We start from the raw sequence: 22,291 nt of genomic DNA, 5'->3' as shown, positions 1-22,291 counted from the left end.
CCAGGCTGGAGTGCAATGGCGCGATCTCGGCTCACCGCAACCTCCGCCTCCTGGGTTCAGGCAATTCTCCTGCCTCAGCCTCCCGAGTAGCTGGGACTACAGGCACGCGCCACCATGTCCAGCTAATTTTTTGTAGTTTTTAGTAGAGACGGGGTTTCACCATGTTGACCAGGATGGTCTCGATGTCTTGACCTCGTGATCCACCCGCCTCTGCCTCCCAAAGTGCTGGGATTACAGGCGTGAGCCACCGCGCCCGGCTGAGAATTAATTTTTTTAAACTGTGATATGTTAACACTTAATACAGTGAAATACTACTCAGCAGTTAAAAAGTAAACCACATGCAATGAAATGGATGAATCTCAAAATATACTGAGTGAAAGAAGAATACATACTGCATGATCCTATTTATATGTAATTCTAGAACAGACAAAACTAATCTGTAGTAGGAAATCATGATAATAGGAATCCGAGGAGATAAGAGAAAAAAAATCAGTGGTTGCCTCTTGGGGTTGAGGGTGGAACTTGGCTGAAGAGTCATGAGAGAACATTCTGGGGTATTCCATTTCTTGATGGGGGTTGTATCGCACATATGAATGCACTTGTCAATTCTGCAAATACACACTACGGTACATTCATACCACGGAATAGTACTCAGCATCATAAAGAAATAAACTATTGATGCACACAACAGGTAGGATGAGCCTTCATGGAATTACAGTGAATGGAAAAAAGCCAGTCTCAGTAAGTGGCACACTGTATAATTCCATTTTTATAACTTTTTTTTTTTTTTTTATGGTCTACGCTTGAGAATTATCCATGTGCTGAGAAGAAGAGTGTGTACATTATAGTCATTGGATTAAATGTTCTGTAAATATCTTTTTTTTTTTTTAAGACAGAGCCTCACTCTTTCGCCCAGGCTGAAGTACAGTGGCGCAATCTCGGCTCACTGCACCCTCTGCTCCCAGGTCCAAGCGATTGCTCTGCCTCAGCCTCCTGAATACCTGGGACTACAGGTGCACGCCACCACCCCCAGCAAATTTTTGTATCATTAGTAGAGACGGGGTTTTACCATATTGGCCAGGCTGGTCTCAAACTCCAGACCTTGTGATCTACCTGCCTCGGCCTCCCAAAGTGCTGGGGTTGCAGGCATGAGCCATCATGCCCAGCCTATATAACATTTTTGAAATGAGAAAATTTTAGAACTGGAGGACAAATTAATGGTTGCCAGTGGTTAGGGACAGGAGAGAGGAGGCAGGCTGGAAACGTGTGTAGTTACAAAAGGGCAACACAGGGATCCGTGTGATGTTGGAACTGTTCACCATCTTTACTGGTAGTAGATACGTAAAGTTACATAGGTAATAAAATTGTGTAGAACTTAATACACATGCACAAGTAAGTACAAGTAAAACTGGAGAAATTAAATTAGATGTTGGACTATATCAATGTCACCATGCTAGTGTGATATTATATGGTAGTTTTGCAAAAGGTTACCATTGGGGCAAACCAAGAAAAGAATACAAAGGGTCTCTATTATTTCTTATAATTGCATGTAAGTCTACAATTTTCTCAATGAAAACTTTTTAAAGATAGCTTCTTAAAGCTGTTATTGCTATCTAGACATACCACATAGCAAGGAAGCTATCAGAGGGTACAGGGGTTGTACCAAAAGGACTGAAGAACCATTGTCGGTGCCAAAGATAGCTTAGTTTGAGCATCAATAAAAGTAGGGATTTCAAAGACTTGAAACCCACAAAATATGTTTAAGTCCATGACTTCATAATAATAGTTTAAAAACACACATGTGGCTGGGCGCAGTGGCTCATGCCTGTAATCCTAGCACTTTGGGAGGCCGAGGCTGGTGCATCACAAGGTCCAGAGATAGAGGCCATCCTGGCCAACATGGTGAAACCCCGTCTCTACTAAAGATACAAAAATTAGCTGGGCATGGTGGTGTGTGCCTGTAGTCCCAGCTACTCAGAAGGCTGAGGCAGAAGAATCACTTGAACCTGGGAGGTGGAGATCGCACCACTGCACTCCAACCTGGAGACAGAGCGAGACTCTGTCTCAAAAAACACACATGTGTACGCGCGCACACACGTGACCTGAATTGGTCACTGCCATGGTCTGAATATGTCCCCCCAAAATTTTTGTGTTGGAAACTTAATCTCCAAAATGCCTAATTTTTGTATTTTTAGTCTTTTTTTTAGTTTATGTCTGTCAAATGAGTGAATGAACAAAATTAAACACAGAAATCAAGTAGAAAATTAAATTTTCATAGCAGGTGATCCCTACTACGTCTAATGAAGTCTTTTCCTGTACATGTGCAGCCTAGCCTTCAGCCTAGGAACTGCCCCCTACCCCACCCACTCTATGCTGTTCACTCTGTTTTGGCACCCTGCATCACAAATGCCAGCCTCTTCAGCAGCACAGAACTCAAATCTGCCTGTTCAGTGGGACTGTCACTCTGCTTGGGCTCCATCTCCTTACACCATTGTAAGACAGTGCCTTGGAATGAATGCCAGGGTATTCTTGGTACCCACTTTCTATGTTTCCTTGCTTTACATCGTCTTTTTTTTTTTTTTTTTGATGGAGTTTTGCTCTTGTTGCCCAGGCTGGAGTGTAATGGTGCTATCTCAGCTCACTGCAACCTCTGCCTCCTGGGTTCAAGCAATTATCCTGCCTTAGGTAGCTGGGATTATAGATGTGCACCACCACGCCTGGCTAATTTTGTATTTTTAGTAGAGATAGGGTTTCACTGTGTTGGTCAGGCTGTTCTCAAACCCCTGACCTTAACTGATCCACCCACCTGGGCTTCCCAAAGTTCTGGGATTACAAGCATGAGCCACCGTGCCCAGCCAAAAATCACAGTCTTGAGCAGCTTGCTGCTCAGTGCCTGAAAACACATATTCACTTGCCTCATATATTTTGTCCAGCTTTATAGTTGTTTATGGCAAGAAGGGAATATCTAGTTTCATTTATTCCATCATGGCCTGAAGTGGAAGTCCAGGTTCCATTTGGACATGCTGTTGAATTTTTGGTATCTATAGAACATCCAGGTAGAAATGCCCAACAGAGAATTGGGTATTTATGTATGGAGCTTGAAAGATGATTGGGGCTAGACATTCAGATTTTGTAGTCATGCGTTTCCAGTGGTAGTTGTAGCCAAGGGAATGGCTGTGATTGCTCAGCTACAAAATGGATAGAGAATAAATAGAAGAATCATTTCTGTTAAAAAGCCTGAGAAGCCGGGCTCGATGGCTCACACCTGTAATCCCAACACTTTGGGAGGCCGAGGTGGGTGAATCACAAGGTCAGGAGTTCGAGACCAGTCTGACCAACATGGTGAAACCCCATCTCTACTAAAAATACAAAAAAGTTAGCAAGGCGTGGTGGCACGCACCTGTAATCTCAGCTACTCCGGAGGCTGAGGCAGGAGAATTGCTTGAACCCGGGAGGCAGAGGTTACAGTGAGCTAAGATTGCACCACTGTACTCCAGCTTGGGCAACAGAGTGAGACTTCCTCTCAGGGGAAAACAAGCCTAAGAAAGTATAGCTAAAGAAATAAGTGAAGAACAGGAAGCATCAGTGTCATAGAAGCTGCCATAAATAAACTGGCATCCATCTGGGGAAGTGGCAGATGTCAGGAGCCCAGCCTTTTCTCTGTAATACTTAACAGTCCAGAGCCCAGCTTTTCTCTGCTGTTGCTGAGGACTTAGTAAAGTCTCGCTGGTGATCACTAGAGAAGAACCTACATACCTGGGCTCCAGTACAAATCTGTAGAATTAAAGCCACACCAGTCTTAATGAAGCTCAGCATTTCTTTCACACCGAATCACACATTTGTGCTCCTTGCCTTCTTGGGACTTAGCTAACAAGCATGATTAGCATTTTCATAAAATTGCAAGGATACCCAAGGCCCTGGAGAGGTTAACAATTTGATGAAGGTCAGTTGTTTCTAGTCCTGCTTTATTGATTGATTGAGATGGAGTCACACTCTGTCGCCCAAACTGGAGTATAGTAAGGCAGTCTTGGCTTACTGCAACCTCCGCCTCCTGGGTTAGATGATTCTCCTGCCTCAGCCTCCCGAGCAGCTGAGTTGGTTGGTTTGGTTTGTTTTTGAGAGTCCCGCTCTGTCACCCAGGCTGGAGTGCAGTGGTGCAATCTCGACTCACTGCAACCTCCACTTCCCAGGCGGGTTCAAGCAGTTCTCCTGTCTCAGCCTCCTGAGTTGCTGGAACTACAGGCGCACACTACCATGCTCAGCTAATTATTTTTATTTTTAGTAAAGATAGAGTTTCACCATATTGGTCAAGTTGTCTCCAACTCCTGACCTCAAGTCACCCCACTCAGCCTCCCAAAGTGCTGGGATTATAGGCATGAGCCACTGCGCCAAGCCCAATTTTTGTATTTTTTAGTAGAAATGAGGTTTCACCATGTTGACCAGGCTGGTCTTGAACCTCTGACCTCAGGTGATCCACCCCACCCACCTTGGCCTCCCAAAGTGCTGGGATTATAGGTGTGAGCCACTGTGTCTGGCCTTGGTCCTGCTTTCTAGTTGTCTAGAGACTATAGGGTTTCAGACTTGGAAGTTGCTCTAAGTCATCTACTTGGCTCCCTTGCTTTTTAGGTGGGAAAAATGACACTCATAAATGAGAGGGCTTGAACTAGGTATAAAAAAACAAATTGAAGCTGGCTTACATTATCAGGGATATCTGATGGCATTCAAAGGGCAAAGGTAAAGCTGAGCCTTGAGAGTAGACTGGAGCCATGATCTGCAGTGCTGTAGAGAAACTGGATGCCCCTTGCTACTGCCCTTTTCTCTGCTTTTTTCATTCTTCTCTCATTGTAGATCAGCTTCTCCTGTCTTGCCTCCTTCTGTGCCCTAGCCTGGGGAAAATGATAACCAGAGGCTATTCCTGAGTTTATAGCTTAGGAAAAAGGCCACTCATTCCCCACCATCCAGGAATGAGGCCAACCTGATTCTAGAATTGCAACTCCTGTTCTCCTGGAAAAGGTCTTGATGACCCCATTAGAACCATCCAGAGTCCAGTCAGTTGCAGTCAAGGGGTCGGGGATCCTTTGTTCTACACATACATCTGCAGGGAAGCCTACCTCTGTAATCATGTGATATACATCACTGGTAGAGAAGAAGAGTTTTCCAGAAAAAAACAAGTACGTAGATGGCTGGGCAGCCAACCCATAGGTGTTCAGAATAACCAATAACTGCTCAGGATAACCAATGGCAGAGCCAGGACCAAAACCCACAGCATCTGACTCAGTAGTAGTTCTTTCCTGGGGCTGCCCCACTTGGGGAAACAGTAATTACTTGATCTGGGAACGAGCAGAGACAGACAGACGGACAGTCACTGCCTCAGTTCTCATTCCTATAAGTATGAGGAGATAGGAGTCTCTTCCTTGAGAGTACAGGGGATCCAGAGCTCTAGTACTCTTAACAGCCAAAGGTGGGTTCCCTCTTAGGAATACAGACTTGTCTAGTTGCAAGTCACAGAAACCGAAATCAAACCAGCTTGAGCAAAAGGGGGATTTAGTAGAAGGCCATTGGGATATCCTACAAAATTGAAAGAAGCACTGTAGATTCCAAGTCATCTTTAAGAATCTGGAATCAGTACTACAAGGACACACACACATGTGTTCACCTTTTTTTCTTCCTCTTTTTAAAGTGTCATCTTTCTGTTTGGCCCTTGTATCACAGGGTTTTCTCTACAAGGTGGGGAACCTGGAAGTTCTGGAGTCATATCCTTATAGCATCTGACCATAGAGAAAAGAGAGTCTTCCCTGCTAATTCCTGGTGGAAAACTCTAGGATAGGATTCAGTTTGAAGCGATAGAGTCCTCTGACTGGCTGGGCCTTGTTTACTTGCTCACCCTTGGGCTCAGAAAATGGCAATGGGGTATTTTAAGAAAGGGACTGGTAAGTAGGAGAGATAGAAACCTTTTTTGTTTTGTGTCTGTCTCCTAGGTGACCATGGAGGCTGGCGGCCTCCCCTTGGAGCTATGGCGCATGATCTTAGCCTACCTGCACCTTCCTGACCTGGGCCGCTGCAGCCTGGTATGCAGGGCCTGGTATGAACTGATCCTCAGTCTTGACAGTACCCGCTGGCGGCAGCTGTGTCTGGGTTGCACCAAGTGCCGCCATCCCAACTGGCCCAACCAGCCAGATGTGGAGCCTGAGTCTTGGAGAGAAGCCTTCAAGCAGCATTACCTTGCCTCCAAGACATGGACCAAGAATGCCTTGGACTTGGAGTCTTCCGTCTGCTTTTCTCTTTTCCGCCGGAGGAGGGAACGACGTACCCTGAGTGTTGGGCCAGGCCATGAGTTTGACAGCCTGGGCAGTGCCTTGGCCATGGCCAGCCTGTATGACCGAATCGTGCTCTTCCCAGGTGTGTACGAAGAGCAAGGTGAAATCGTCCTAAAAGTGCCCGTGGAGATTGTGGGGCATGGGAAGCTGGGTGAAGTGGCCCTGCTAGCCAGCATTGATCAGCACTGCTCAACCACACGCCTGTGCAACCTCGTCTTCATGCCAGCCTGGTTCTCACCCTTCATGTATAAGGTGGGTGTCCACATCAATAGATGGCGTTTCTAGTCCTGACCCCAGAGGCTTGGACTTTTTTCTGGGTTTGTAATCCCTTTTTTTGTTGGAATCGAAAGTTAGGAGTTAGTATTAGGCTCATACTCCTCTGAGTGCTGAACCAGTTGAAAAATAGGCACATGATCAGCATAGTTCAGAATTCTGCTTTATTCCTGGTGAAGCTATATTTAAAAATGTGGCTTGGGCTTGGAGCCAGTATTCTTTCCCACCTCTTCCCTTTCCAAGTAGACTAACTGGAGCCACCAGTGGCATGCCACTTGGTGACAGGAAGCAGAGAGCACATGAACTGCTCATGGAGGCATGCTCAGAGCGAGAGTCACAGAGGAGAAAGGCTATGCAGGGCCATGTTACCCTCAGCATGTGAGTCCTACCTTGTGTGGGATCAAGGAAGGTCAGGCTTTTACCATGATTTGCTCATTCTTAAGGGCGATGATGAGAAGGTCAGGAAATATTTGTCCAACACATTCCTTCTGTGAATGTAGAACAGAAGATGGTTCATAGTAAAGCGTGTATCCAGGTGTTGGTAGTTCTTGGCAGAACAGTCTATAGCTTATACATTGCCTAGAAACTTGGATTATGTAGGTGGTCAATAAAAAGTATATTGCTTTCCTGCCTGCTCATAAAAAAATAAAAGATTTGGCCGGGTACGGTGGCTCATGCCTGTAATCCCAGCACTTTGGGAGGCCGAGGCAGGCGGATCATGAGGTCAAGAGATGGAGACCATCCTGGCCAACATGGTGAAACCCCATCTCTACTAACAATACAAAAATTGGCTGGGTGTGATGATGCATGCCTGTGATCCCAGCTACTCAGGAGGCTGAGGCAGGGGAATTGCTTGAACCCGGGAGGCAGAGGTTGCAGTGAGCCAAGATCGTGTCATTGCACTCTAGTTTGGTGACAGAGGAAGACTCCATCTCAAAAAAATAAAATAAAAGTTTTTAAAAGTATATTGCCATTATTATTACCAATAGCAACTTAATTGTCTCTCATGTTTGTAATGATCATGATACCACTAGTCATTTCTGACAGTCATAGTGTGTGCATGGCACCTGCTTTATAACCATTATCTCATGGATTCCTCTCCACACGCCTATAAGATAGGTAATGTCGTCTGATTTCTTTTTCTTTCTTTTTTTAAAAGATGGGTTTCACCATGATGGCCAGGCTGGTCTTGAACTCCTGACCTCAGGTGATCCACCCACCTTGGCCTTCCAGAGTGCTGGGATTACAGGCATGAGCCTCTGCACCCAGCCATCGTCTGATTTTATAGTTGAGGAAACAGGCTCAGCAAAATTAAGTGACATATCGAGGGTCTCAGACTCAGTAAGATCCAAAGCCTATTCATAATCTAGGTGGCTTTCCATCTGTGACCTCACTGGACCCTCCACAGCAAACATTTGTAGTAGACGAAGTAGATGTGGTATGCCTGTTGTGCAAATGAGGGATACTGAAGGTCAGAGATGGCAAGTAACTTTCTCAAGTGGTTAGATCTCAAATTCAGGCTTCCTCATCTAGATGCTTATAAAATTACATCATACTATGTTACCTGAAAGCTTGAAAGCTTTCAGAGTTTTTGCCCTAGAGTATTTCAGAAGAATTGATGAATGTCTCTGGTGCTGGTCTGCAGACCCAGAAGGAGAATTTGTTTCTAGAAAGGAGCAATGCTCCAGACCCTTCCCATTTTACAATAAATTTATTCTTCAAGTACTATTTTGACTTTAGCCTCTGTTTCTCCCTCAGAAGTACAGCCACAGATCCTTACAGGATGGGGCCTGGCCTTGGACTCATTTGTGGCCTGCCCTCTGGCTTAGTGCTTAGCGTAAGTTAGTGTTCAGTCCTGGTTGTTTTCAAACTAAAAGAGGCATGGGGGCCTGGGGTGACCTTGCCTGAAAAATGCAAAGGCCAAGGCGATTTCACAGCAGTTTTCAGTGACTCCCATGGAGAACTTTAGCAGTGGCCCTGCATCTCCAGAGAGCTGGCTTTTGTCTTTAGAGGGAAAATGGATTTCAACAGCAAGGAAAAATTAGGTTAGCCATAAGGAAGAACTTAGAGAAGTTAAGGGGGCTTAAATTCTGGGACAATCTATCAAAGATGGTCACTACTAGAGGATTTTAAAAATTGTTCAAGGGGTAGGTATGTCTGGGCTATTAAATGGAATCATGAGATACTCCCTCATTTTTATGGTTCAGATACATCTGATAAAACTTGTGAAATCCAGAAGAAGTTCTTTTTCAGGAATAGACAGTAAGTGGGCCTCATAAGACTGTTTCTCAGTTAGGCCCAGAGAGCCTAGGGGCCCAAATGAATCAGGCGGGAGAGTTTAGCACTTCCCCATCCCCACCCCAGACTTGAGGACAACTCTGTTCCTTGTGTCCCAGACCCCAGATGATAATAACTGACCTCTTTTTTTTTTTTTTTTTTTTTTTGAGACAAAATCTTGCTCCATCGCTCAGGCTGGAGTGCAGTGGTTCTTTCTCGGCTCACTGCAGCCTTCGCCTTCGCCTTCGCCTCCTGGGTTCAAGCAATTCTCCTACCTCAGTCTCCCAAGTAGCTGGGACCACAGGTGCACACTGCCATGCTCAGCTAATTTTTTATGTTTTAGTAGAGACAGGGTTTCACCTTGTTGCCCAGGCTGGTCTTGAACTCCTGAGCTCACATAATCCACCCACCTCTGCCTCCCAAAGTGCTGGGGTTACAGACATGAGCCACTGTGCCTGGCCAGTAATAATTGACTTTTATTGAGTGCCAAGTTTGTGCCTGGTATGGTGCTTTGTGAACTAGTGAGCCCCATGCTGCAGACAAGGAAACAGACTTAAAGAGGTAAAGTCATTTGTCCAAGATAATACATGCAGTCAACCCCTAGAGCCCATGCTTTTTTTTTTTTTCTGCTTTTTTTTTCTCCGACACTGAGTCACACCTCCAGGCTGGAGTGCAATGGTGCAATCTCAGCTCACTGCAACCTCTGCTTCCTAGGCCCGAGCTATTCTCATGCCTCAACCTCTTGAGTAGCTGTGACTACAGGCGCATGCCACCATCCCTGGCTAATTTTTGTATTTTTAGTGAAGATGAGGTTTCATCATGTTGACCAGACTGGTCTCAAACTCCTGACCTCAAGTGATCCGCCCATCTCAACCTTCCAAAGTGCTGGGATCACAAGAATGAGACACCACACCTGGCAGAACCCATGCTTTTAACCACTGTTCAATACTTCCTGACGATGGCAGCATACCTTGCCCCTCTCTTTAGAGGCATACTTTGCTGTGCGCCACATGTATCAGTTGTCACACAGTCAGGACTCTTTCCCAGCACATGTGGCCAGGCCTCTGTCACTGCCTGTCCCAGCCCAGGTGCATGGCTTGAGACTTGAGGTTTTAGGAAGAGTCATGCTGCAGTGTGAACTTCTCTGCCATCATCCACTTGTCTCCCTTCCTTTGAGATGAGAAGGATGCAGGTGTGGGCAGCTCCGGTTTTCCTCCCTCTCTGATGCAGAGCAGCTTCCCAGTTCCTTTTGATGACAGCTGACATCCATGCCCTGGTGGGGAGGGGAAGATGATCAGCAGAACAAATAGCCTTTCCATGTTCTACCCTCCTTAAAGGGCAGCGAGAGTGCAAAACAAATCTCATCCCTCTCAACAGCCGTTTTCTTCTTTTCATTCCGCAGACAACAGCAGGTCATGTTCAGTTTGACAACTGCAACTTTGAGAATGGGCACATCCAGGTCCGTGGCCCGGGGACTTGCCAAGTGAAGTTTTGTACCTTCAAAAACACCCATGTCTTCCTACACAACGTGCCCCTGTGTGTCCTGGAAAACTGTGAATTTGTGGGCAGCGAAAACAACTCTGTGACTGTTGAAGGTCACCCATCTGCAGATAAGAACTGGGCCTACAAGTATTTGCTAGGGCTTATCAAGTCCACACCCACTTTTCTCCCCACAGAGGACTCTGACTTTTTAATGTCCCTGGACCTAGAGAGCCGGGACCAAGCCTGGAGCCCAAAGACCTGTGACATTGTTATCGAGGGCAGCCAGAGCCCTACCAGCGCAGCCTCTAGCTCCCCAAAGCCAGCCTCCAAGGTTGGCTCACAGGAGGCAGAGGTGGGTAGTGATGGCGAAAGGGGGGCCCAGACCCCAGACAGCAGCGATGGAGGCCTGAGTCCCAGCGGTGAGGATGAAGATGACGACCAGCTGATGTACAGACTATCCTACCAAGTACAGGGCCCACGCCCTGTACTAGGGGGCTCCTTTCTGGGCCCACCTCTACCAGGAGCATCCATTCAGCTGCCCAGCTGCCTCGTGCTGAACTCACTGCAGCAGGAGTTGCAGAAGGACAAGGAGGCCATGGCACTGGCCAACTCTGTGCAGGGCTGCCTCATCCGCAAGTGCCTCTTCCGGGATGGGAAGGGAGGTGTCTTTGTCTGCTCCTACGGCAGAGCCAAGATGGAAGGAAACATCTTCCGGAACCTGACTTACGCAGTGCGGTGTATACATAATAGCAAGGTGCTGTCATGACTTTACATTGGTGAGGGGGGTCCTGTGGCTATATGTAAGAAGGGTTTGATGGGGCTATTTTGCATTTAAAAAATAATTTTCTTTGAACTTATTTACACACACTTGACATCATGTCCATCATCTGATTTGGAAAGGGTAAAAACAGTTTTCCTCATTTCACAGAAAGGCCCAGAGAGAAAAGGTGGCTTACTCAGGGTCACATAGCAATTTAGGCAGAATTGAGACTAGAAACTTGTGTCTTCTGCCTCTTTTGACTATGTCATGCTGCTGCTCACACATCTCACCCATGTCGGAGTAGGAGAAACAAAGTATTTTTCCTGGGTAAGAGAAAATTCAGGGAAATATGATTACTACCTTCACGCCAAACCTGAGAGAGGTTGTTGGGAAGGCTTCCCAGAAGAAGAAGCCTCTATGCTGGGTAGAATGAGTAGAAGGTCCAGGAAAAACTGGACACATGATGAGAAGGGGGTGGAGAGTGAAGGTGTCCCAGCAGCAGGAACATCCTATGCCAGGGCCTGGGAGTGAGGTTAAACCATGCAGCAGGGGTAGGTTGAAGGATGAGGCTAGGGGTGAGCAAAAGCTACCTTGCCCAGGCCTTGAGACATTTGGACTTTATGCTAAGAACAGTCCTTCTAGCCACTGCTGTAATCAACATCTTGTATATGCTGGCACTTAGGGCATCACAGAACAATCTGCAAATCTGTAAATGGTTGATGACAGGAAGGCCTTCTGAAGGGAAAGATAGCCCTTGCAGAAGAAAGCATGGCATAGCACCTAGGGTTGAGTCTCACCTCTCCACTAATTCACTGTGAACATTACCTTTACTTCCGTAAAATAGAAATAAGCATTCCTGCTTTTCTTCTCTCACTGGTTGTTGGAGGGTCCCATGCCATAATACTGGTGGAAGTCCTCAGTAAACTAAAGAACATTGTAGAAAGGTCATTTATGAGTGTTGCAGGCTTCTAGAATGGCTAATAGCAATTGCATTTTAATTAATTTAAATTTAATTTTGTTTTACCCAGCCCACTTCCAAAGAGAATTTCAAATGGTGTTACTTTGTAAGCATAATGCAAGACTGCTGTACACAGAATAACAGAAAATGGCTAAATAAAAAGGGAAAGGTGATAGCTTTGCTGTCATGAGTACCATGATGAAAGGGTCTGGTTCAAGCCCTCAAGGAGGGCGTTCTTCCTTGGCATAATTATTGAGAATATGGCTTTCTAGTTAAATTGTGGCTCTGCCCCTTAAGTCCTGTGGACTAATGTTACTACCTTTCTCCAAGGTATGATGAGGATTAGCTAAGGTCACATATATGAAGTGCTTAGCAATGTGCCTGGTATACAGCAAGTGCTTGATAAATGTTTTAATTAATTAATTTTTTTAAAACTACTACAGTCCAGTTTGAGAGGCTCTATGGTAGAGGTAAACCATGGATGGCATAGGAAAGGGAGTACCTGACCCAGCCTCTAGGAACCAGAGAAGGTTTCTTGGAGGAACAGTGCCTGGACTGAGCTGCTCAAGAAGAATAAGGGTTGGCGGGGTGAAGCCATGCGGCAAAGGAGGTGTGTGTGAAGGCCCAGAAGTAAGGGAAGACGCGCCATTTCAAGCAAGGCCTTGGTCCTTGCACCTCCGCAGAAGGCTGTCACCTGGCTCTGCCCTCTGGAACATCCCAGATGCTTATTTGGCAGATGCTCAAATGCCTTACATAAAATGGCAAAGGCTGGCAGGAGGAGCCTGGTTGCTTGAGGCTCCAAAAAGAAAAGTGTCACCGACTGATTTTCTTCTTTATGTGTCCTACATTTCAGTTGGAAATCAGTTAACTCATGTAGGACAGTAGAGACTGAGGTCAGTAGTATTTTGTTTAGAAATGGGCACACCTCTTCTTTTGCCTGGTCTATTAGGGGGGACTGGTCTAGTTAGGAGCTAAGCCCATTTGAATCATAGTGATGATATGATCATCCTTAGCGTCCTGCAGGCTTCAGATCCCTCCAGTTACCTTGTGCTAGTTTTCTCCACTTCAGGTCATCCTTTGCACCCACTCCTCAGAGAGGTGATCTCCCCCTGCTCTCGCCCTCCCCAGCAGTAGACTGCCATTATTTGTCAGCCTGCATGATGGCAGGGTTTCTCTCTTGTCCTGGGTCATCCTTCGTCTAGGTAGGTACTGTGTCTGTGGTCTTGAGAGTAGGACTTTTTCAGCGACCCTGCCTCCACCCCGCCTCCACCCCCAGCACTAGGGGAGCTCTGATGATCTGGGCCTAAGATACTTTCCTCCCACCACCCCCAGAGGTAGTTCCTTCCCTGTTCCCCCATGTGTAAGATTTGTTTTATAAGGAAAATTAGGGGGAGCCGGACGCAGTGGCTCACGCCCATAATCCCAGCACTTTGGGAGGCTGAGGCGGGTGGGTCACAAGGTCAGGAGTTCAAGACCAGCCCAACAAACATGATGAAACCCATCTGTACTAAAAATACAAAAATTAGCCAGGCGTGCTGGCGTGCTGTAATCCCAGTTACTACTCAGGAGGCTGAGGCAGGAGAATCACTTGAACCTGGGAGGCGGAGGTCGCAGTGAGCCGAGATCACACCACTGCACTCCAGCCTGGGTGACAGAGTAAGACTTCAAAGAAAGAAAGAAAAAGAGAAGAAAGAGGGAGGGAGGGAGGCACGCACGCATGCAGGCATGCACACACACATGAGGGGTTGATGCCTCTCTCACTTATGCCCCCCAGCCTGCATCAGGAGGGCACTGTCTCCAGTCTCTGATCTGCCCCCAGTCTTTCTCCATGAGCACCTAGTGAAGTCCACGGAGAAGTGAGCAGATGCAGCTACTCCCAGGGTTTCTGTACTCACAGTAGTTCACAGCTGGTCTTTAACAATGCATCAGAAATGTTAGCTGAGTTCTCCTTACTGGCGTGCGTGGCCCCAGGAGCCCTGCATTCTGCAGGCAGGTGCTCAGGCCTCATCTCCTTGGAGGCGCCTATCTTTCTGTGGCATTCAGGCTAGCTGGTTGTCCTGCAGCCTCAGCTCTGATGGGTTCCAGAAAGGTTATGTTTGTGTATATTATCTTCTTTCTACTTCCTTCATCCTAATCAGAAGCTGAAACCTTACAATTTATGCTCCTGTTCTACTTCAGTCTTCACAGAATTTTATCCTAATGCAATACATTAGTAGTAGTACACAATTTATAATAATGTATTTTATTATTGATCTATAATTGTTTAAGACAGCATAGATAGATGTATTACAGATTTTTTATATACTGTCATCCTTTGGTATCCGTGGGGGCTTGGTTCCAGGATACCAAAATCCACAGATGCTCAAAAGCCTTATATAAAATGGTGTAGTATTTGCACATAACCTGCACATATCCTCCCATATTTCAGTCATCTCTAATTATACTACCCAATACAATGTAAATGCTATGTAAATAGTTTTTATACTGGGTTTTTAAATTCAATTTTATTTTTGTAACAGGATCTCACTCTGTCACACAGGCTGGAGTGCAGTGGTGCAATCTTGGCTCACTGCAACCTCTGCCTCCCTGATTCAAGCAATTCTCCTGCCTCAGCCTCCTGAGTAGCTGAGACTACAGGAACCCACCACCACGCCCAGCTAATTTTTGTATTTTCAGTAGAGACAGGGTTTTGCCATGTTTTCCAGGCTGGTCTTGAACTCCTGATCTTAAATGATCTGCCTGCGTCGGTCTCCCAAAGTGCTGGGATTACAAGTGTGAGTCACTGTGTCTGGCCTGTTTTTTTTTTTTTAATAATGTTTATTATTATTATGATTATTTTTTAATAATGTATATTCAGTCTACAGTTGGTTGAATCCCTGGGTGTGGAACCCACAGATATGGGGAGGCAACTGTGCTTATTAAATATAAAAAGAAAATGTAATTGGAAATATATCCCTTTAGTAGCAGGTTGCTGGGTTATGGCACCTTGTTTGAAGGAGGTTTTCTTATACCAGCATTTGTAATCATCCCTTAGTTTAGAGGCTCAGTAATTGCCACCCCAGGATGATACACCATGAAAGATTCAGGATGTGCAAGAACAGGCCTTTGTTTTATAAAGCAGAAGGGAAGGTGGGAGAGGAGAACCTGTGTGGTACCTTACTCTCCATGCTGTCCCAGACAGGTGGATTTTAATGAAGGTGCATTGGAAGTGGTGGACCTGGAACTTTATTTCATTAAAAGTAGCTGCCCCTGCCAGGTGTGGTACCTCATGCCTGTAATCCCAGCACTTTGGGAGGCTGAGGCGGGTGGATCACAAAGTCAGGCAATCGAGACCAACCTGGCCAACATGGTGAAACCCTGACCCCATCTCTACTAAAAATACAAAAAAAAATAGCTGGGTGTGGTGGTGCGTGCCTGTAGTCCCAGCTACTCGGGAGGCTGAGACAGGAATGGCTTGGACCCGGGAGGCGGAGGTTGCAGTGAGCTGAGATCACACCACTTGCAACAGAGCAAGACTCCATCTCACAAATAAATAAATAAATAAATAAATAAATAAAAATAAAAACAAAAAAGGTAGCTGCACCCTTGACCCCTAGGGAAATCTTCATGCAACCTTAGTGCATATAGAGTCTGAAGACCACTAAATCCCATGTTCCCCTAAGTATCCTTTCTGCCCCATCATCCAGATATGCTGCTTGCAAGTTCTGAGTATGGAGCACAGGGCCAAGCTTTGATCCAGGTTTTAGTTAGAGGACTAATGTGGGCCAGGCACGGTGGTTCACGTGTAATGCTTCAGTTTGGGAGGATCGCTTGAGCCCAAGAGTTCCAGACCAGCCTGGGCAACATAGTGAGACTCCATCTCTATAAAAAATACAAAAATGAAAAACAAAATTATTCCAGGCCACCTGCATAGTAAAAATAAAAATAAACAAAAATACAAAAATTAGCCTGTAGTCCCAGCTACTCGGGAGGCTGAGGTGGGAGGATCACTTGAGCCTGGGAGGTGGAAGCTGCAGTGAGCTGAGATCACACCACTGCACTCCAGCCTGGGAACCAGAATGAGACTTCATCTCAAAAAAAAAAAAAAAAAAACCCACAATGTGAGGCTGGTAAGGAGGCTGCAGGGCAAAGCCAGGTGGGAACTGGAGATGACTGTGTCCTGGGAGCACACTGTGGTCGCGTGGCTGTGCCAGCATTGAGGCGTTTCTCTCACCTGCAGGGTAAACTGCGTGGATCAGGTGGTGGGGAAAAGACTCAGGTGTTCCCCCAGGGGTTTCTGAAAATATCTTTGTGACAGGAAAATAAATGTCTTTCTCTTTTCTGCTTAGATCGTCATGCTCAGGAATGACATTTACCGCTGCCGAGCATCAGGCATCTTTCTTCGCTTGGAGGGTGGTGGCTTGATTGCTGGCAACAACATTTACCACAATGCAGAGGCTGGCGTAGACATCCGGAAGAAGTCCAACCCACTCATACTGGTACTGTTCTTTGTGTTCCCTCCCTGTTCAGAGTGCCTCTTGGTTTTCAGAAACCTTTACTGAGGACATTTAAATACAGGTTGCCCTGTATTTATGTGCTTCCTGTTTGCGGGTGGCTCCTGCTCTGTCTTCTGTGTCTCCTTGTGACTCTGTCTGTCCTTCTCTGTATTAGCAGTAAATTTGGACAAGTCATTATCTGGCCATCTCCCCATTAATAAAGAGGAGAACCAGAAAGACAGGGAAACCTCACAGGGCCCTCAGCCCTCATGTGCTGTGGTTGGCTTTGAGTTTGATAAGGATAAAGAGAATGATATCTGTCCTAAAGACGCTTGGATTCAAAAACAGAAACAACATCAGCGAACCCCAAGTTAGTTTATTTGTTTGTGTAAAAGGACATTTAGGATATTTAGTTCTCAAGATTATTTTTTTCATGGATATTGTGAGGCCATATTGAGTCTGATTTTCTACCAGTGGGAAAACCACTTAAAATCCTAGAATATATGGCCAGTGACGTTAGAGACCAGATCTTTTTCTGCTCTGGCTTTTCCTGAGAGGCAGGTTTGGGGGTTGCGGGTTTTTTGTTTTGTTTTTGCATAGATTTATGGGGTATGGGAGAAATTTTGTTACATGTATACTGAGAGACAGATTTCCCACAAGTTGGGAAACGTAACAGAATTTTTATGGGCTTGTAAAAATAGTAGCCACCATTAATGCATGATGCTTATTATACGCCAGATACTTTTCTAAGCACTTAGTAGATATTTACGTATCATTTAATGCTTACAGAATCCTGTGAAGAATTATTATTATCCCTATTTTGTAGTAAAGACATAGAGCACAAAGAGGCAAAGGATCCTGCCCAAAGTCCTATACCTAGTGACAGAGCTGGGATTTGAATCCAGGCAGTCTGACGCAGGGTTGATGTCTAAACCAATTTTATCTTGACTGCCCATGAAGATACAGAGAAAAGGCTGGGCACAGTGGCTTACGCCTGTAATCCCAGAACTTTGGGATGTCAAGGCAGGAGGATTACTTGAGTCCAGGAGTTTGAGACCAGCCTAGGCGACAGAGCAAGACCTTGTCTCTACAAAAAAAAATTTTTTTTTGAGACAGAATCTTGCTCTGTCACCCAGGCTGAATTGCAGTGGCACAATCTCGGCTCACTGCAACCTCTGCCCCCCAGATTCAAGTGATTTTCCTGCCTCAGCCTCCTGAGTAGCTGGGATTGCAGGCATGTGCCAACCAAGCCTGACTAATTTTTGTATTTTTAGTAAAGATAGGGTTTCCATGTTGGTCAGGCTGGTCTCAAACTCCTGAGGTCAGACAATCCACCTGCCTTGGCCTCCCAAAGTGCTGGGATTATAGGAGTGAGCCACCACAACCGGTCCTTCTACAAAAAAAATTTTTTTTTAATTAACTAGGCATGGCAGCTCACACCTGTAGTGCCAGATACTTGAGAGGCTGAGGTGGGAGGATTGCTTGAGTCTAGGAGGTTGTGGCTGCAGTGAGCCATGATTGTGCCACTGCACTCAAGCCTAGGCAACAGAGCAAGACCCTGTCTCAAAAAAAAACAAAAAGAAAATACACACAGCTAGCCAGTATCTTCTGCCAATCCCTTCCCCTCACTGTGTTTCTGCCATACAGCTGGTAGTTCATGCATGGCCTTGGATTAGGAAATTATTGCCACTCTGGCTAGAGAGATGAGAGGTGTCTGCCTTTCCAAGGACAGAGGGACAGCAGGTAGAAGAGGGAAGGGAGTGGTACATTTTAGTCCTGGCGTTGTGAGAGGGTGTAGGGATGGAAACGCCACTACATATTCCCTTCGGAGCTTTTCAGCCCTGTGAGGGACTTCTCTTAGGCAGTGGTTGCCCTGATGAGCCTACTGAATCCTTCAGGAGAAATCTGGAAGGAGTAAGAATAAGGAGAATTTGCGCACAAAACACTTGAAAGCCAACTAGAATTTTATTTCTGTAAAATCGTTTTGGAAGAGATGCAGCTAACTTCCCAATGTACAGAGTATAGAATCGGTTGTCAGCTATAAATTAACAATTAGAGTGAGATAATTTTATTATTATTCTAATCTAAAAACATTAAGTCACTGTGCAAAAGCAACTAACTAGAATGGGAAAGAGAAAAACTAGGTTCCAGATCTGGCTCTTCCACAGACATACTATATAATCCTGGGCCTGTTTCCCCATTCACACGAAGAGATATTAGAAATGAATATCTTGCCAGGTGTGGTGGCCCCCATCTGCAATCCCAACACTTCAGGAGGCCAAAATGGGAGGATCACTGGAAGCCAGGAGTTTAAGACCAGCCTAGGCAATGAAGCAAAACCCCGTCTCTCCCCCCAAAAAAAAAGAATATCGCTAGGCATCCTGGCGATGCCTAAAACCTTATGCCCCATGGGACAACTTGGCCCCCCGGTGTCTGCATCCTTGCACTGGCCTTCCCTGAATGAGAAAGGACTAGAAGCAAATGACTCTGACCCCTCTCTGGATATGGCCCCTTTAGGATGGCACTTGGCCAACATTTGTTTGCACTGGGATGTTGCCCCTCCCTAAGAGGTGGCCTCCCTGGACCCCAGAAGGTATGGCCTGGCCAAATGTTTGTGTGTTTGGGGGACTCGTTAGAGGCTCCGAAACTTTCAGTAGCCTGCCTTGCAGGTGAAGAGTGAGAGCCCTCCTAAGAGGCTGGGCAGTGAAGACTCCAAACTTCATAGTCTTCCTTATAGGTTTTGATGTGTGTACTGGTGCGGGAAGGGCAGGGCACCAGCATGGCCCGTTCCGTTTGTCATGGGCTAGGGATCTTACAGTGACATCATTTTCTCCACTGTGTTCATCCTGCCTTGGCTGTGTAGGCGGCAGTTGGGCACTCTTGCTTCTTGCTGGCATGTCTGATCCAGCTTCTGTGGTGTCTCATTTTCACTTGCAGTGTAACCAGATCCACCATGGCCTTCGCTCTGGCATTGTCGTCCTTGGCAATGGGAAAGGCATCATCCGGAACAATCAAATCTTTTCCAATAAGGAGGCTGGCATTTACATCCTGTACCATGGAAATCCCGTCGTGAGGTGTGTGCTGCTGTTTCCCTCCTTCATCTTCGTTAACCTCCTCCCTGTCTTCCCTCCATTTGAAAACACTATTTATGGAAACAACTGTACAGACACAAGCAGAGAAGAGACTTCACTATCATCCCACCCCAGTAACACAGCTGCTTTTGTGTTTATATGCCCTTCCAGTTAACTCTGTGTAGGCATGCTATTCGGCAGTCACTACTGAACTCGTCTAACACAGGCAGACTCTGCTCCCTGGGAGCTTACTCTATCCTGGAGAAATGGACACAGAAGTACTCCAAGGCAGGGATGGAACAGAGAGTTCAACTCACCTAACAATTTCAGTTAGTTGATAGTGGTTACTGGGGATGCTGTGTGAACATCCTGGCGCTGTACCTAGCCTCAGCATGAAAGCGTGCTGTGGTCAGGGACTGATAGAAGTGATAGGTGGGAAGCAGCAGTGGCAGTCCTGGGACCCTGTCTGCCATCCCAGCTCTAGTGTGGGCAGACTGTGATAATGCTGTCAAGAGTGGTACCACAAGGACAGACTCATTCTGACTAGGAGGAGGTCTGACTAGGAAGTCCTCATTTAGGAGGTAGCATCAGAGTTGGATGTTAGAATATGGGTAAGACTTGGACTCATGGAGATGGAGGTAGGGAGGGGTTGGTGGACGATCCTAGTAAAAGGAACAAAGGCAGAAGAGCACAGCAGATTGAGGAGTTAGCAGACCATCCACTGTGGCTTCAGAAAAAATCTGACATGGTATGACAATGGTATAGAATATTTTTAATTGGGATGGTCCCAGAATATCTTGAGCCCTTTGGTCACTGCAGCATGACCCTTAATGTCCTTGTGGCAGACCGTCTGTGCCGCACAGCAGAGTGGAAAGGAATGATGGAAAGAAAGGGTTGGGCCAGGTGAGGAAGACCTTATGTAGACCAAGCTGAGGCGGGGAAGCCTATTCTTTCTACACAGCAGGGACTCATTAAAGGCTCTGAGCAGAAGACTCACACAGTTATGTCCATGCTTTAGGAGAATAGCTGGTCTTAATGGGCACAAATATATTCAGAGCGTTTTTCACCCCCTGTATTATTCCATAGGTACTTTTTTCCATGTTGTTGCATGGCCTTTATATTCATCACTTTGGAAAGTTTCGTCACATTCCAGTATTTTGATAACTCCATAATTTTTGAACCAGACCTAATTGCTGGTTCAAAAATTATGGAATATAATCCTGTTTTTCACTGTTACAGCTTACTAAAAACAATTAGTGGTCACAGAGCTGCATTATTGCCTTACCAGAAGAGTGTGTATTTGTATGTATGTGTGCTGTTCATTTAACACACATTCCAGCTACTCTGTATAAGGGGGCAGTTATATACAACCTGTGCAGGAACAGCCCCTGCTCCGTGAGGTTTACAGTCTCATGCCCGAGACTCATACTCACACAGCCATGATGGAAGACTCACCAAAATGAGCACTTTAGTAGAGGTTCATGCAGACTGCCCAGAGGGGCTCAGCCGTGATCTCAGCTGAGCATGTCAGGGAGCTGACATTCAAGTTGTGCTTGAAAGATAAATAGGATTCTGTTGGCAGGGAAAAGGCATTCTGGGTCAGAGGCAGTGAAATTCAGGGTATGTCTGAGAAAATGGTGAGAAATGTGGTGTGTCCAGGCATGAGATGCCAGAGGGATAGTGCAAAGGCAGGTTGCTGCTGGATACCAGAGGACCTTGAATGCCAAACGTGATAGGCAGAATAATGGCCCCAAGGATATCCATGTCCTAGGCCCTGTAACCTGTGCATATGTTGCCTTACAAGGCAGGAGGAACTTTGCAGATGTGAGTGAGTGAAGGACCTTGGAGAAAGATGAGGGGAGATTATTTTGGATTATATGGGTAGGCCCAGTGTAACCACAAGACCCTTATGAGAAGGAAGCAGGAGAATCAGATTAAGGGAGCAGGGGCCAGTCGTGGTGGCTCATGCCTGTAATCTCAACACTTTGGAAGGCCGAGGCGGGCGGATCATTTGAGGTAAGGAATTTGAGACCAGCCTGGCCAACATGGAGAAACCCTGTCTCTACTAAAAATACAAAAATTAGCTGGGCGTGATGGTGGGCATCTGTAATCCCAGCTACTCAGGAGGCTAAGGCAGGAGAATGACTTGAACCTGGGAGGCGGAGGTTGCAGTGAGCTGGGATCGCACCATTGCACTCTAGCCTGGGAAACAAGAGCAAAACGTTGTCTCAAATAAATAAATAATAATAAAATAAAATAAATAAGAGAGCAGGAGATGTGAGGACAGAAGCAGAGGTCAAAATGATTGAGGCCACAGCCCGAGAAGTACAGGCGGCCTCTAGGAGCTGGAAAGGCTAAGGAATGGATTCTTCCCTGGAGCCTCCAGATAAAACGCAGGTCTGCTGACACTTTGATTTTAGCCCTGTGAAACCCATTTTGAACTTCTGACGTCCTGAACTGAAAGATAGAAAATCATACTGTTTTAAGTCACCAAGTTTGTGGTAATTTGTTATACTAACAATAGGAAATGAATACACCAAGCTAAAAAGTCTGGGCTTTACCTTGGGGATGCTGGGGAACCATTAAAGAGTTTTGGGTGAGGAATATCATAATTATATCAGTGTTTTTAAAACATAGTCATCTTGAAAGAATAGGTTGTGCTTTTTTTTTTTTTTTTT

At 45.9% G+C, this 22,291-nt stretch overlaps 1 protein-coding gene across 3 annotated transcripts in view; it reads left to right on the top strand.

Moving 5' to 3' along the window:
* FBXO10 (F-box protein 10) overlaps nucleotides 1–22,291 on the top strand; it is a 57,412-nt gene that overhangs the window by 19,875 nt on the left and 15,246 nt on the right. For all 3 annotated transcript variants that reach the window (XM_017543201.1, XM_017543203.2, XM_017543202.2), the window contains exons 2-5: nucleotides 5,979–6,569; nucleotides 10,270–11,103; nucleotides 16,396–16,545; nucleotides 19,480–19,616. In XM_017543201.1, coding sequence (XP_017398690.1) covers nucleotides 5,985–6,569; nucleotides 10,270–11,103; nucleotides 16,396–16,545; nucleotides 19,480–19,616 — 1,706 coding nt within the window. In that variant the 5' untranslated portion in view covers nucleotides 5,979–5,984. The remainder of the gene's footprint in view (nucleotides 1–5,978; nucleotides 6,570–10,269; nucleotides 11,104–16,395; nucleotides 16,546–19,479; nucleotides 19,617–22,291) is intronic.

This window comes from Cebus imitator, unplaced genomic scaffold (genome assembly GCF_001604975.1).
Source record: "Cebus imitator isolate Cc_AM_T3 unplaced genomic scaffold, Cebus_imitator-1.0 Scaffold149, whole genome shotgun sequence".
Classification (NCBI taxonomy): domain Eukaryota; kingdom Metazoa; phylum Chordata; class Mammalia; order Primates; family Cebidae; genus Cebus; species Cebus imitator.
The sequence above is the reverse complement of the archived record's forward strand: the minus strand, read 5'-3'. Positions and strand labels throughout refer to the sequence as shown.